Source organism: Colletes latitarsis, chromosome 12, assembly GCF_051014445.1.
Source record: "Colletes latitarsis isolate SP2378_abdomen chromosome 12, iyColLati1, whole genome shotgun sequence".
Classification (NCBI taxonomy): Eukaryota; Metazoa; Arthropoda; class Insecta; order Hymenoptera; family Colletidae; genus Colletes; species Colletes latitarsis.
The window spans coordinates 27,367,812-27,384,769 of NC_135145.1; the positions used below are offsets into that span (position 1 = coordinate 27,367,812).

General features: G+C 37.8%; 1 protein-coding gene across 1 annotated transcript in view; it reads right to left on the bottom strand.

Moving 5' to 3' along the window:
* Nucleotides 1–3,554: 3,554 nt before the first annotated feature.
* The window catches only part of LOC143348782 (uncharacterized), an 81,237-nt gene continuing 67,833 nt past the window's right edge, over nucleotides 3,555–16,958 (bottom strand). The window contains exons 2-3 of the mRNA XM_076779378.1: nucleotides 9,221–10,305; nucleotides 3,555–3,608 (exon numbers count right to left, since the gene is read on the bottom strand). Coding sequence (XP_076635493.1) covers nucleotides 3,555–3,608; nucleotides 9,221–10,305 — 1,139 coding nt within the window. The remainder of the gene's footprint in view (nucleotides 3,609–9,220; nucleotides 10,306–16,958) is intronic.

The following is a 16,958-nucleotide window of genomic DNA, read 5'->3' on the forward strand; positions in this document are numbered from 1 at the left end:
AAATGTTTGCTAAAGTAAATTGCACAGTACGAAGGGCGCTATTGGCTGGCGATAATAGTTTTTTTGCAGCTGGAGGTACTTTGGACAAAAAATGGTGGACATCCATTTTTTGAAATGGATCGGTATGTTTTTGCTTCCGTATCACGATAGAGGATCTTAAAACGAGTTCAACGACCTATTACACAAGGTCATCGAAGGTCATAGAAAGTAGAGAAAGGCGATAATACTTATGGTTTTGGTAGTAAATGAAACATGTTTATAGTAGGTGTTCGAAATGATGACCATCACTGTCAATGCACCGTTGGATTCTTTTTACGATCGATTGACTTGCAAGTCTTACAGCGTCAGAACTTATTGATGCACAGGCTGCAATAATTCGCTGTTGCATATCGTGAGATGTAGTTGGTACTTGTTTGTACACGTTCTCTTTCAGTGTTCCCCACAGAAAGAAATCTAAAGGTGTTATGTCTGGTGAACGAGCTGGCCACGATATTGGATTCGAAATTTTTCATCGAGTTCCCTTTGCGCAATCGATGAATAATGTGCTGGGCATCCATCATGTTGATAAATAAAGGTAACTCTTCTAGCAAAAGACCCAATGTATCCTTAATAAAATTAGCATAGACGTTGCCATTGAAATTTCCATTGATAAAATAAGGTCCAATAATTTGATCACCTATGATACCGCACCATACATTCACAGAGCATTGTTTTTGATGTTCAACCTGTCGCAGCCAATGTGGATTTTCCGCTGGCCATAAATGCACGTTATGCAAATTAACATTCCCGTGATTTGTGAATGTTGCTTCATCGGTGAATAAGATCGCGGCCGAGGACAATCGCTCGGCATTATGCAAATCTTTAAACAAAGATCATTTAACCCTTGAGTGGACTCTCAATCTTAGTTTAGTTGTTGGGCACATGGGGCTGCTGCAGCTTCTAAGGTGAATTCGCAAAGTGATCTTTCTCTTCCACTTACCATGCAACAGATTCTTAAACTACCAATTGTTTTATAGTGTAATAAGTTTCGAAATACACGAAGATATTAAAAATTTGAGATTTCAAGTAGGTGAGATTACTTTACGACTATTGTCAAACACAGAGTGTGAAATGCTTTTTCATTTTAAACAGTCACTATAAATTATTTTTCAATATTTTTTGCATATATTTTTATTACACTTTTGGCAAATTTTAGCAAACACGTCTCTGTATTAAACACAAATGACATCTTGAACGTTTTATCTGCTTTTTTTGTAGTTTTGTCGATGGACCTTCCTTCAACAGCGTTTATAGTACGCTTTAATGTTTTACTACGTATATTCTGCACATATTTCAGACTGATGGATAAAATTAGTAAATAAATTTTTTATAACTAATCGTTCTTTTGGTCAACCTATTGAAGGACCACTCCCTCGTGGATTTTCATGAGCCTGAAATATGTTACAAAGATATTTTGGACAACATTTTCCTATACGTATAGTAGGTGATTGAATTCAGTGTAATGATAGCGAAAGTTTTTTGAAAATATCTTGGAAACTAAAGCCGTTCATTTGTTGAATGTATAGGAAAAAGTTGTACTAAATATTGTCCATATTTGAACATATTTGAAGCTCGTCAAACTTCATGAATAACATTCTTTCGTTACATGTATAAAACTTCTCTGAGAATGATTTCAATAGCAGAAAATATAACTTTTTCAGGAAAACACAGTTAAAATACCTTACAAGTTCATAGCACAAGATCTGATGCTCGTAAATGGAGATCAACTTTTCTTTAAAGTATTTAAAAAATAACGAACTAATGGTGGATTACATAAATTTTCAAATAATTACATTAGCATATAGCATCCTTTAATAGTTACTTTCCATTAAATTTTTTATTAAACTGACAATTACTCGTACCGGAAATATTAACTAATTGTAAAGTTGAAGATTGTGAATCCATTCTAACTTTGCTATAATTGCAATAAATATTTATATAAATGATCGTTTCTCTAGCTTTTTCTCTTTAACCATAATTTATTTTTTTATGTTTTCTTACGACAAATTAAATTTTTACAAGTTTTCAGCAAGTAAAGACATTTAATTTCAAATTTATTTAAATTCCATTATGTATTTTTATATGTAAAAAATTATACGATATTATTTTTTATATATAAAAAAGATATGTAAAAGCAAAGCGTAAAGACTATTATTTGTCGCTACACTAAATCATTACATAGTAATAATCCTGAACAGAATTGAATTTAAGGAATGGCAAATAATATATATTTTCTTTTCTTTTTAAGCATAATGTATATTTTCAGCAACAAGGGAGTAAAATCTACCATTCTGCAAAATTTAAACTAAATTGGTGACTCTAAAGCCTTGCTTTCTCCTTCTTGGTTACTATTTCACAATCTTTAAAGTTATGAAATAATTTCCAACTTAAGAATGCTATCTTTCTAAATAGCATATTATACGTTCCCATAATTATGAAAGTGGTCTAATTGTAAGTCATATATTTCTTCTTTTGAGATATTTAATAAATTGCATTTGAATAAATTAAAAAGTATTTTTATATTATGCAACATTTCAATTTAGAATTTTATTAGTTTTGATTAATGGAAAGTTATTATGAATATGAAATTTTCTTGTACTACATTTTCGGCCAAGTATGTCTGTATTTCTCTATTTTCACGCGTTGTAAACGTTTCTGTTCCTTCTTCTGTGTTGGCCAGCGTCTTGTCAAAAAAGTGAAATAATTTTTAGTTTCTTACACCTAATCAATAAATTATAATACAATGATGAATTTTGAAATTGATGAAATTAAAAAATAAAAAGAATAAGACTACATATGTGTAAGTTTACGAACGTACGTTAACGAACGTTACGACACCTAAAGAAGGGACTGTGCTCCGCGGTGCAAGGAATTTTTAAGTAAAGAAAGTGAATCACATTCTGAGTTTTCTCGCTTTCTCTACTATAAACAGTCGGGAAATGTTTAGGTTTAGATTATCTAGCTTTGGCTTGACGAATCGACGATGCATGGTTCAAGCTCAATCTTCAGTCTTTAGTCAATCGTAGTCCAAGCAACATGAAATTTTTTTATATTTCCTCAGCTCTATTCTAGTATTTTATTTTTATTCATTATCGTTTTATTCCATTATTTTATTTTATTATTTTAATTTTTTCTTATTTATATATTCCGTTATATTAATCTCTTATACTTGTATTATATTATTTATTACTATATTATTCTATTTTAAAATTACAATTATGAGCTGTGATGAGGAAAATATGATTACTGCGTCTTCTAAATCTCGTATCAGTGAAAGTTCTGTGTAATCTAATCGTTTTATAAGCGACGTTTCGAACCATTTTCAGAAATTAAATTCTGCCACAGCCCAGTGCAATATTTGTAATAAAGAATAGGAAATGAAACACAGCAACATATGTTCTCTTCTACGGCATGTAAGAACAATGCATAGTATAATAATTCATTCGAGATCGACGTCAACATCAACCGAAGCCGATCCCAACAAAGAAAAAACTACGTCGTATTTGGACGAAAATTCAACTAGAGCGCAACAGTTGACGCATGGCATTGCACGCATGATGACACGAGATCTGCAACCGTATAGTATCGTTGATGACGATGGATTCCGAACATTAATAAATATTGCAGAACCGAGATATAAAATTCCTTCACGGACCACGTTTTTCCGAAAAATTATCCCAAAAATGTACGAGGATCTGAGAGTACACGTCAAAAAGGAAATATCCACAGGTATCGATTCGACTTAATATTTTAGTAATACTTTCTTTTCTAATTATTCTTTGTTTTTTTATATGACATGTTGTTTAATTCATATTATCTCAATAACAGGCAACACTATATTTGCATTTACGACGGACGGCTGGACGTCGCGAGCTGTGCAAAGTTACATGTCGTTAATAGTACACTACATAATTATAAACCGGAATTTCAGTTAAAACACTATATACTAGATTTAGAACATGTATCGGAAAAGCATACTCACAAATACACACAAAGCACCATATTAAATTCACTGCAAACATGGAATATCGACATAGAAAAACCTGCATTTTTTACTACCGATAATGGTCGCGACATGGCAAAAGCAATAAATACATACGAAAAGTGGACGAGGATTCCCTCTTTCCAGCATTGTTTACAATTAGTAATAAAATTTCCCATGAAAAATTGTAAAGAATACAAAGACCTCCGGAAAAAATGCCGATCCATAGTTAGCTTTTTTGCAAAATCGACCACTGCTAGAGAACAATTTCTGAATGTACAGAAAACCTTGGACGATAAACAACCACCATTAGAATTAATTCAGGTAGTAGATACACGGTGGAATTCGACATATGCCATGTTCAAAAGACTTATTGTGTTACAAAAATCGTCGAATCGTTGAAATATTATCTGAAGAATACATGCCAGATAATTCAAGTATAGAAGAGTGGAATTTCATGGAAGCCCTTATCCCGTAGCCCGTATCCTACCATATCCCACTACTTCCCCATGTATTTTCCATTAATGCATATATTAAAAGAAAAATCGGCAGAAAACGCATTAATTACAAATATTTCCAACAGCGTTCAAAACGCATTGAAGGTAATTTTAATTATTTATCGGAAAACTACAATAAAACAATATTAAAAAATAAACATAAGAAATTATATTAAATGAAAAATATAATATTTTACTTGCAGCAACGTTTTCAACCAATTATTCAAAGTAATTGGACATACTATCACAGGATGCTACTAGACCCACGTTTTAAAGACCACTTGTTGCAATCGACAGAAAAAACATATAATACAAGAACAATTTAATAAAAGAATTTCCACAATTTACAATGAAACGAACGATAACAACAAAGAACAGGGCAACATTCCAAGCACCAGTAAAAGCTGTACGTTCGTAAAGTTAAACATATGTATTCTTATTCTTTTTATTTTTTAATTTCATCAATTTCAAAATTCATCATTGTATTATAATTTATTGATTAGGTGTAAGAAACTAAAAATTATTTCACTTTTTTGACAAGACGCTGGCCAACACAGAAGAAGGAACAGAAACGTTTACAACGCGTAAAAATAGAGAAATACAGACATACTTGGCCGAAAATGTAGTACCGCGGAAAACAAATATTATAGACTGCTGGAAATCAAATCAAACACGATTTCCAATACTGTCACGAGCAGCTAAAGATTGTCTTGCTGTACCAGCAACACAAGTAAAAAGCGAACGCTTATTTTCTACTGCCGGAAACGTAGTAATGCAAACACGAGTGCGATTGTTGCAAGTAAATTTACGATGACTATGCTTGTTACATGAAAACTTCAAATAAAATATTAATACATATATGTTAAAAAACATATTCATATGCTTTTATGTTCTTATTACTATCAAATACCCAACAAACAGTCCAACTGTAGCGTAAAGTCGATTGGTCGAGCCGCCCGAGAGTTCGAATGTCTCGGGAGCCTGCTCGAACCCGCTCGAACCCGCTCGATTTTCTCATGAGACGGGCTGCACATCCCTACCGACAGCACGTTGTTCACTGCACGAATGCACCACTCGATGTGATTCGAAGCGGTATTTTGAACTACGTGGGAGCCTGACCCACGACTCCGTTACCTCTCCGCACTGGTGCTCCTCTAAACGTTACACCGGCGGGGTCTGTAGAGATAAGGAGGCAAAGACCGAATGTCACACGTCCAAGGTGGACGTTGACCTGACCCCAGTGAGCCCACCTGGAGGTTCGCCACGTAGGTTCTTCCCTTCGGTGTCTCCTAAGCCGTATAGCAATCCCAAAGAAGTTTGAACGGTATTCGTCCACTTCTTTGTGTCTCAAACGTTTATACGCTCGAAACGACCTTGTAGTTACCAGGGAGGTCGAGCACCTTATCGGTGTATTCTCGATTCCTCCAAACTGAACAATATTTAATCGGAAGCTTGTCTGGGAATTTCCCGAGCGAAACTTCGAGATGCCTTTGCACGAATCGGAACCCGATTCGTTTAGCAAGCAAAAAGTGAAATAATTCCCACTCTTTTATCCGAGCTTTTGAATTCTCAGCTGTGCGAGGTCAATTCGAGGACCAGCACCAGACTGAACATCTGCTCGTAGCACCTTTTATTTTTGAAAAAGCAATCCAATAATTTAAGAATTTATTTCTCAAGTCGTGTTCGAATTCTGGTCAGACGCGATCGGGAGCCGAAGTGTCTCTCGCAGAAGTCGTTGTTGGACTGTGTCGATTGACAGCCGAAAACGTCGCCGCGTTGCTCCAATTAGCCGTTCCGCGGCGCTGTCCAAATTTCGGCAGTCTATCTTTGTCTAATTATTTGCGCGCTACTCTCTCACGATACTGACGTCATCAACATCGTTGGCACACCCGAATCGAAGGTAATGAGCCGTTACCGATGCCAGAAAAACTAGTAATACACGCGTTTTTCTATCACTGCTTGCTATACAAATCCTATTAGAGATAATCTCCTTCGAATTGTACGTTAACAGGATTAACGGTAATTGCGGCCGAGAATAATCGCTCGGCATTATGCAAATCTTTAAACACATATGTATACTGGTATGTCTAAAGCGGCATTTTATAATGCCCCCATGGCAGCGTCTTGGTTGAATATGGTACAATATATCGTTCGTCATCGTATGGACTCAAAGCAATTTTTGTTTCTGATACCGTGTACGCTTCATGCAACATGGTTCTTATACACGATTGGTGACAAATCTTTTCAACCTCACCCATCAAACATTGCACATAATCATCAAATGTTATAGTTCGCGCTACAGCATTACTCTTGACACCTTTCACCTTTTTCGTATCTTTCTTACCATCGACTTGTATGGCATACATTTTCGCTCTCAATCCAACAAATTCCGTCATAATCGCACCATTATTTTCATCTTTCATTAAACCTGGTACCTTCTTATTAGCAAGCGGAATACCATATCGATTATCTGTGGGATAATCGCTCGTGTCAAAGCGGGTAATATCGCGTATCATAAGTTCATAAATATCGTCACACTCGATGTGGCAGATTAGACTGTCTGTATCGGTGTACATAATTTTACATTTATTCCTGTGTGGGTAACATGTAATCGTGATAGAATTCATACAAGCAAATCTTAGATATATCTAGTATACACATGCCCACATAGATTGGTTTGTTAAATTTTACGAACAATTTATGCAGTTCGATCGCAACTAGGTTTTCCGAAAATATGCTGCGACTGTGGAAATTGGGCTTAGCGATCAGTGCCTCTGCACCGTATCTCCCTCCCCATTTCGTTACTAATTTTACATCTACATGATTGCGCACATTCTCCATGGTTTTACCAAACACTGCATTATTCATTAACTTATATAAATTTTTCTCAAAATCGTTTGTAGCAAGAGTTCTGAACTTTGTATTTAGTTCAATGTAATCGCGAAGCCATGGGGATTCGGAAAACTGTAATACGCGGTGAACTTCAGTTACGCGAAGGCCGTGACGTATACATTGCTGCAGATTGCGATAGTGTATTACGTAACGCTTCTTATCGTATAGAGTCGCGAGGAGCTTCTCCTGGCGCTTGCCAGGCGGTTTATCATGTGTTGGGCAGAACGGTAGGTCAGTGTGCGAATCATGCAGATGTTGCGGATACTCCAGGTCGACTTCCAAAATATACCCCGTCGATGAGTCTAACGCTACGGTCATTACATCTACATCTTTGTTGTTGGCCCACTGAAAATTGGTGTATGGTAATGGTTGACACATTGCCCAGCCGTACAAATTATTTACATCGAAATACATTAAATATGACGACGGTTGCGATGGATCGTGCGACTGCATGTACTTGTTGTTGGCTCGCGCGCGTCTGTTGGAACATTGACTCAAACCACCACGTATACCACGTTCGATAAATAGGACCATGTCGATATCGGTAAGAAGTTCGAAATTGATACGTGTATGCTTCAGCATGGCATCCCACGTAAAACCAGGCAAAGTATTATAGTGTGCGGGGTCGAGTCCATAACTTGCGATGCAACTATTGCGAAAATTTTCAAAAATATCAGCCAACAGCAAGACATCCGTCTTCAGATACAAATCGCTGTACTCGCCGAGCGTTTCAATGGAGAACCGCTTCCACACGTTGACAGCGTGTGCGTAGTCATTTTCGGATACTGTATCGCCAGTTAAGGAACTGTAAAATGAATTGCGTGATCGTAAACATGATTGGTCCAACTTTTCAATACAGTCAATGTACTCGTATGGAAACACCCCTTTTCGCGTCAATAAATCAAAATCTTCCGCAGATAATTTTTGAAACTCGGACCGTGTAATTTCGAGTTTATCTTTACTAAGAAAAGATACCAATTTCTCGAGACTTGTATTTAAAAATTTAAATGAATCGATGAATTGCAATTTTATGCGCTTGCGCAAGTTTGATTCTTCATTCGCGTTTTCAACGTATTTTGTAAATGAAATGTACTTCTCTTTTGTTATCGGCAATACAGTGACATCACCCTCAAATGCTGTGGCTATCTCCTTGATAATAAAATGTGAATCATAACTGGATAAATTGTGAAAGACTATAGGGATGACAAATGCGTCTTTATAATTTAGATTGTGATTTGAATGTGCAGGACCTCTGTACCGACCGGTTAAGTGGCAATGATCGCGTACCCGCATATCATCTCGCGTAAACGGTGTTTCGCATATATGGCAGTGTGTTGCCGTATTAAAATTTCGTAATTGTTCAGCTGATAAATTTTCCATGGGTACATTGGTCGATAAGATGGACTTTACACGATGTGACAAATCTTGAAGTTGTCTCACAAACCATGATACGCAATCAGGATCGCGACAACATTGAAACGTAGATAACGAGTCGTCGTACGAGCACCGCACATAATATCCCACTCTAAATACTCGATCTTGACGCTTCTCGATCAGTATCCGTTTTCTCCAGGATGCATTCCAGATCGGCATACACGATAAACGGAACACGCTCTTTCCTGTTGTAGTTGCTGAAGCTGAGCCACTTACTGCAATCATCATTTGGCAATATGATTGCGCAATCGTTCATCTTCTCACAATCCATGGTGTGAGCTTCCAGCTTCTCATTCGAACTAAAGTAGTGTAAGCATCTGCAATAACAGACATAATTTTTATCTAACATAAAATATTTAAAAGATTTATTATATACATATCTATCACAAAAGTATTTCCTGCCATTATGTTTACTCAATTGTGTGCATACGAGGCGAGATAAGTTCTTAATCCATGTGAAATGTCCCACGTCGTTTGCTCCTTCGAAATACAACAAATTGACATGTCTTTCCATCTTCTTATCAGTGACTCGTATTGGTAACACCTTCTTATTCTCAATGGTATAGACATTGATGGAGATGTTGTTGATATGTTCAAACTTTTTAATTTGGTTCAATGTCATTGGAAATTCAATATCCTGGATATTCAACACTGTTGTATAATGAGGATATGACGATGCGAGAGATACGTGACTTTCGGCTGGATACAGAGCGGCCACCACCGACCACGCAAAACATGCATTGTCCGTCGAGCATACATTGATTACTGCTTTCTTTAGTCGTACCTCTCGCGGTAATTGTATGGCACATCCTGCATACATCGGCATATATTTATTTACATTAACAATTAAATTCAGTATACGCGACAGCGCCCACCCACTATCGCGTTCCTGAAACTCGTCTAAGGATGCTAGAATGGGTTCGATGACACGTAAATCATACCATTCGCGTAGGTCAGACAAGCGAAAAAGTTCACAATTTTTCGTGTTAACACTTTTGTTTGCACATTTGTTACCAGCCACAAATTCACCGTTAAGTATAGTATTTATTTTTACACTATCATGTTTCAGCACAATGTTTCGCACATGATCGACTACAATATCCCTCGCATCTTCGAGAAAATTGCGAGGTTCTATGTGGTTAGAATTTATCACTGCACCGGTCAATATACGGTTAACGAAAGCCGTATCAATTTCATGCCATCTGAGTCTTGCACTATGTCCAGCACCCGCATGTACAAATCGATTACGTGTCGAATATTTTAGACTTTCTAATCTAGCGATACGAGCAATCAATGATTGTTTTTCACCGATTGAGAGTCGCAGTCTCTTGATTCGGCTTCGTTCCTCCAACGAATCGAGATAATCGCCAAATCGATGTTCCCATAAATTGTATTCTTCCATCGACCTTAATTGAGCGGCTTGCTCGTACAGCTCCTGCTCTTGATGATCCATACTGTCGTCTTTTGTGTTAATGTGTATAGTGATGCATACAATATATTACAAAAAATCACTGTTCCCGATGATGCTTTCGGTAATGCTCGCGATATATTACAGAAATCTGTGTCCGCGAATGCGCTGTTATACGTTTTGCAGAGGTTGTGTTTTTTTTTTGCATGTGTTCGTCCACAAATGCATTGTATACGTTTTTGCACATGTTCAGTATAATCTAAAACACTTTGCAAAAAAAACGTTGCGCTTCTCGCAGAAGAACATGTAACATAAAATAGTAAAAAGGGAGAACAACGTGTACGTAAAATGGTTGGGGCTCAATAACTCGCACAATTCGTGGATCCACAAAAGTAATGTTTTGTAACATAATTATTCATTGCTTTAATAAATATATCATATTTTTAAATCATCAAAACATGGTATCTAATTTCTTTCCCATGGTAAGGGTCTCCATATATATATGTTACAGAATTCTTTGCCTGTGAATGCAATGTATACGTTTGCAGAAGTTGCGTTTTTGCACGTGTTCAGTGTAATCTAAAACGTCTTGCAAAAAAAAAGAAAAAAAAAACGTTGCGCTCTTCGCAAAAGAAGAACATGCGACATAAAATAAGAATATGAATAGCGTGTACGTAAAATGATTAGGACCCCAATAGCTCGCACAATTTGTGTGTAATGTTATACGCTTTGCAGAAGTTGCATGTTTAGACATGTTCAAGAAAAAGTTGCACTTTTCACAGAAGAAGAACACGTGATATAAAAAATTCCTTCCCCCACTACGCGCCACCCGCTTCCCTGATACATATGATGCAACGTTGCATTTAAGTGCTGCACAATATTCACACTCGTTTGATAGTATCGTCGTGAAACATTATCTATTGAATTCTACGTTCAAATTTTTTCTGAAAAAATGAATTATTGCATTCCTTGCGATACAGCATGCACAAGTAACGAGTAAGTATTATTACCACAATTTTTTTCTTATCCATTTTTTCTTATTGTTATTACTTATTGTCATTATTTTAACCTTTTATTCTTTATTTACTTTTCTACATGTAACAGTAGCAAGAAACAGCATCCAACGCCTCATATACTGGGAAGGAGGTTTGCCCTCACATCCACAGCATACAAGTATTTGGATATTGCAATCGGTGTAGGACCTGTATCCGCCGTGGAAATTATACTTGGCGATACTCGAGGAAATAAATTGTTGCTGTCTTACTCAACATGGATGGTGTTTATTTAGAAACGCGAGGACATCAAACAACATGTGCTATCAGCTCCTTCTCCAACATCGTTATCAATTTGTGATTTGGTGCTTACGGTTGTTGCAATGCGTGATATGAACATTGTACAAGTGAAATTGCATGATGCTTGCATGCATATGAAACCGACAACTCTATTGTTTTTATTCGAACTGGAACAGTGCATCGAGCATGCATATTCGTGGCTATGCCAAAATGCGCACTATGTTGGTGAGAAATACCAAGAATTTACAAATATTTTAAAACGCAATAGTATTATGCGTAAACGTGATGCAGACAAAATCCTTCGTGAATATTACGATAAAAATTCGCCTGTAGATTGCGAGCTGTTGGCATATGCGCTGGATAACATTTTATATGATGCTATTAATAATTAAAAATAAAAACAGTATCTAATTTTTGTGGAATAAAATTTCGAAATAGTCAAAAGACGTCTAATTTCTTTCCCCACCTCCTCATTATCGACCTCTGCAAATTACCTTTGATAATTACCACTTCTTTTTACCAGATGCATCTCTTTTATCCCCCCTTCCCTTTTTATCGATACCAGGTAATTACCCTCTTTCATTTTCTAACCTCTGCTAATTACCAGCCGTTAAGGTCAATTATCGATCGTTGATACCAATTACCGACCATAAATACTAATTACCAACCATAGATACTAATTACCGACCGTAGATACCAATTATCGACTGTCGGTAATAGTTACCGACCTCCCACTCCGACTGCCCCCCGACGGACCCACCACGGGCCCGCCACTCCGGCGCACAGGCCCCCCCCCCTCACCCTCATCTCCCCCTCACCCGCACCCCCCCTCGGAGCCCCCTGTCCAGAACTCCCCTTACTCACCTACTAGTATTAATCGTAACCAGGTTTAGTTGCCTTTTTCGGTGAGGTACCACATTCCTACGTGATCGAAACCAGGAAAAAGCCCAGGATCTTGTCAAAAAGTATGGGAAAATGCGAACGTATGAGCCAGATGATGGCAAATACCAGACCTAACCCTGACCTAACCGGTGTTATTCTCTGAAATACAGATTGAATCCAGGTTTAACTCACTGTTGCAGTGTGGTACCACATTACTACGTGATCCGAACCAGAAAAAGCCCAGAATCTTGCAATCAAGTATGCCAAAAATGTGAAAGTATGAGCCAGATGATGGCAAATAACACACCTAACCCCGACCTAACCGGTGTTATCCTCTAAAATATAGATCGAATCCAGGTTTAACTCACTGTTTCAGTGTGGTACCATATTACTATATGATCCAAACCTGAAAACGCCCAGGATCTTGTCAAAAAGTACGGAAAAAATGCAAATGTATGAGCCAGATGATGGAAAATACGAGACCTAACCCTGACCTAACCGGTGTTATCCTCTAAAATATAGATTGAATCCAAGATTAACTCACTGTTTCAGTGTGATACCACATTACTATGTGATCCAAACCAGAAAACGCCCAGGATCTGGCCAACAAGTATGCGAAAAATGCGAAAGCATGAGCCAGATCATGGCAAATACCAGACCTAACCCAAACCTAACCGGTGTTACCCTCTAATATACAGGGTGGGGCAGTAACAATTAGCACCTCAGATATCTTCGAAACTATAAGTTGCACAGAAATATTTGCTAAAGTAAGGGCGCTATTGGGTGGCGATAATAGTTTTTTTGCAGGTGGAGGTACTTTGGACATTTCAAGGTCACATCCATTTTTTCAAATGGATCGGTATGTTTTTGCTTCCGTATCACGATAGAGGATCTTAAAACGAGTTCAACGACCTATTACACAAGGTCATTGAAGGTCATAGAAAGTAGAGAAAGGCGATAATACTTACGGTTTTGGTAGTAAATGAAACATGTTTATAGTAGGTGTTCGAAATGATGATGACCATCACTGTCAATGCACCGTTGGATTCTTTTTACGATTGATTCACTTGCAAGTCTTACAGCGTCAGAACTTATTGACGCACAGGCTGCAATAATTCGCTGTTGCATATCGTGAGATGTAGTTGGTACTTCTTTGTACACTTTCTCTTTCAGTGTTCCCCACAGAAAGAAATCTAAAGGTGTTATGTCTGGTGAACGAGCTGGCCACGATATTGGATTCGAAATTTTTCATCGAGTTCCCTTCGCGCAATCGATGAATAATGTGCTGGGCATTCATCATGTTGATACCACATGGTTTGTCGTGTAAACAAAGGTAACTCTTCTAGCAAAAGACCCAATGTATCCTTAAGAAAATTAGCATAGACGTGGCCATTCAAATTTCCATTGATGAAATAAGGTCCAATAATTTTATCACCGATGATACCACACTATACATTCACAGACCATTGTTTTTCATGTTCAACCTGTCGGAGCCAATGTGGATTTTCCGCTGCCCAAAATGCACGTTATGCAAATTAACATTCCCGGGATTTGTGAATGTTGCTTCATCGGTAAATAAGACGGTATTAAAAAAAAGCTGATTGTTTTGAATCTGACGTATAGCCCATCGTCAAAACTCAACGCGATTCATGAAGTCGTTCCCGTGCAATTCTTGGTGAAGACTAACGTGATACGGATGAAATTTGTGACGGTGCAAAATGCGAAGTACGCTCCTCCTACTAATGCCAGATTCGCGTTCAATTTGTCGCGAACTAATATGAGAATTTCTAAACACACTAGCGAGCAGACCGATTTCCATTTCTTCGTTAATTACTCGTTTCCGGCGTTCACTTTTACGAACACTTAAACTACCGGTTTGCCTAAGTTTATCATACACATTTTTAAATGTTTGACGCGAAGGCTGAGACCGATGTGGATATCGTTCAGCATACAAGTTTGTAGCCCTTACAGAATTTTGTTGGCATTCGCCATAAATAAGAAGCATATCAACCTGCTCTTGAAACGGATACATCGTGCCGGATTGACCGATTTATCGATACCAATCTTATGATGTTTATCTTACTCTGCAAACTATTAAAGTGTCCTTCAAGCAGTGTTTATTCTCAGTGAAGTAAACGGTAAGCATTACGCATTCCTCTACTGTTGACAATACGTATGTTTCATTTACTACCAAAACCGTAAGTATTATCGCCTTTCTCTACTTTCTATGACCTTCGATGACCTTGTGTAATAGGTCGTTGAACTCGTTTTAAGATCCTCTATCGTGATACGGAAGCAAAAACATACCGATCCATTTAAAAAAATGGATGTGACCTTGAAATGTCCGAAGTACCTCCACCTGCAAAAAAACTATTATCGCCACCCAATAGCGCCCTTCGTACTGTGCAATTTACTTTAGCAAACATTTCTGTCAAACTTATAGTTTCCAAGATATCCGAGGTGCTAATAGTTACTGCCCCACCCTGTATATGTTACAAACATTGCTGATGTTACAGTTTATGTAATCTTGCGCACAACATTGGACAGGGGACAGTATTCGACAACACGATCATGTAAAATAAGACAATAGGCGGTAGTATTTGCTGGCACGTTTTCTTTACAATCAAATTCTATTCGCACATCTATGGTAGCGCTCTTGATTGATTCGTTCTGTCTCGAACAATCGATGACTACAAACGGTCCATACAACGAAAAGTTCTCCCTGTTGCAAAGCGTTTCGTAACAGTCGTATCCATAATAAGCTTTACGAAAACGTGCATACATATAAAAAAGAATAGCATATCTGTTTTTATCAAAATCAAGATTCAAGTCATCATATGGATAAAAGTCAGAGTTTAGATACAGTTTCACATTGGTCAAGTTACATTCATCGAAATTGCTTGCATCTTTAGACATGTTGTTCTTCCGACCAGTCTGCAGCGCAAAAATTACGTATCGCGGCTTCTCCAGCTGAGTTGCAGTTTTAACAGCCCACGAATGTTTTGTTGTACTTTGCAATAATGGGTACTCGTACAGGTCCCACGAACGAAAACTCATGCTTACGTATTGTCCGCTTTCCATAACCCGCAACATCGATAGTTTATTCGTATCATTCAGTATAATGCGCGGCATTCGCCACTGTATCTTTAGTAATTCGATCTCCGGCTCCAGCGCGGAATTTACAATGATGCAGTTGTTATCATTGCGAGCGCGTATAAGAATGAGTTCATGTCGAGCGTTGACTATTATACGCCTGTAATCTTCGCAAAATCCCAACAGCATATCGAGCGGTACACAAAAGTTGAAGTAACCTGTCGGTATGTTTGATTGTGCGGCCCATCCAGCATTCCGTAAAATTAACGATTTGTCATATGTTGAGGACACAAATGTTTTGATGGTACTTGTTATCCCAACGTTTCTGTTACGATCGATCTCCACACCATTGAGTTCATATCGAATTTCATCAAACATAAACGCAACACAATTATTTCCGAGGAATGCATCCAACTCATTGTTTGGCTTCTTTACTATGAATCTTCCTTCAACGTATAGAAAGCTCTCACATGGTAGCGTGTATAAATCCTGCTGTTGTATAGGTATTCGTATCTCATCGTTGTGTTGGCGTATGGGTTGTACGTGTGAGTCTCAATCTTGACAATGCGATCATCAAAGATCGGTTCGCTTCCAATGTTTAAGATATTAGTCATTTCGTACAACAAAACCCAACGATTTCAGAAATTCAACATTCGATGCAGTAAGTTTTGTGGGTGATCGAATTGTCCTCTCGCCTGATGGTTTTAGACAGTCAATATTCGATACAGTGTGGTGTGCAAGCGATTGAATTGTCTTCTCTTTATTTTCATGCGTCGTCTGTTTCACTTGCTCCCCTTCGTTCAGCACAAGCATCTCCTACTACAGTCGCTGTCTCCGCACATGCAATCGAACGGTGATCTGTTCCCCTCGAAAATCGAGCAACTGATCGTCTTGATTCACAACGCGAATCGTCAAATCCGAAATGCTTCGTGCAGTAATCGGAAGGTAAATGATCTGTGTTGGTCTTTCCGATATCTTATATCCTGGTGGAACGGTAGGCGAAAACTCATGTATCGTGTGCGCACACTTGTTATTGCTGTAATGATATTTACATTCATTATATTGATTGATGTATCCGATTCGTGCCATTTTCGTGGTTGTAGCACCCGATTCGTTGAAAAGCCCAGTAACGAGCCAATAGTATTGGGTTTGGTAAAATTTATGCTATAATTACACCTAATTTCGCTCTTCATCGTATTGTTGTTAGCTCTAAGCGGGTTCCCTTCGTTATCCCATGAAAGCGATCGTTGCAAATACATGTGAATGTCGTCCAGCTCATAAGATCCCTCGGGAATAATGATTTCCTTATCATCATTATCATAGTAAAATTTATTATTTGACAAATTTACATTCGGTATTGTGTAATATGTTTCAAAGTCCATAAGACCCGAGTTCGTAATCACCATTGCTCAAATCGATGGCTGGAAAATAGCTTACTG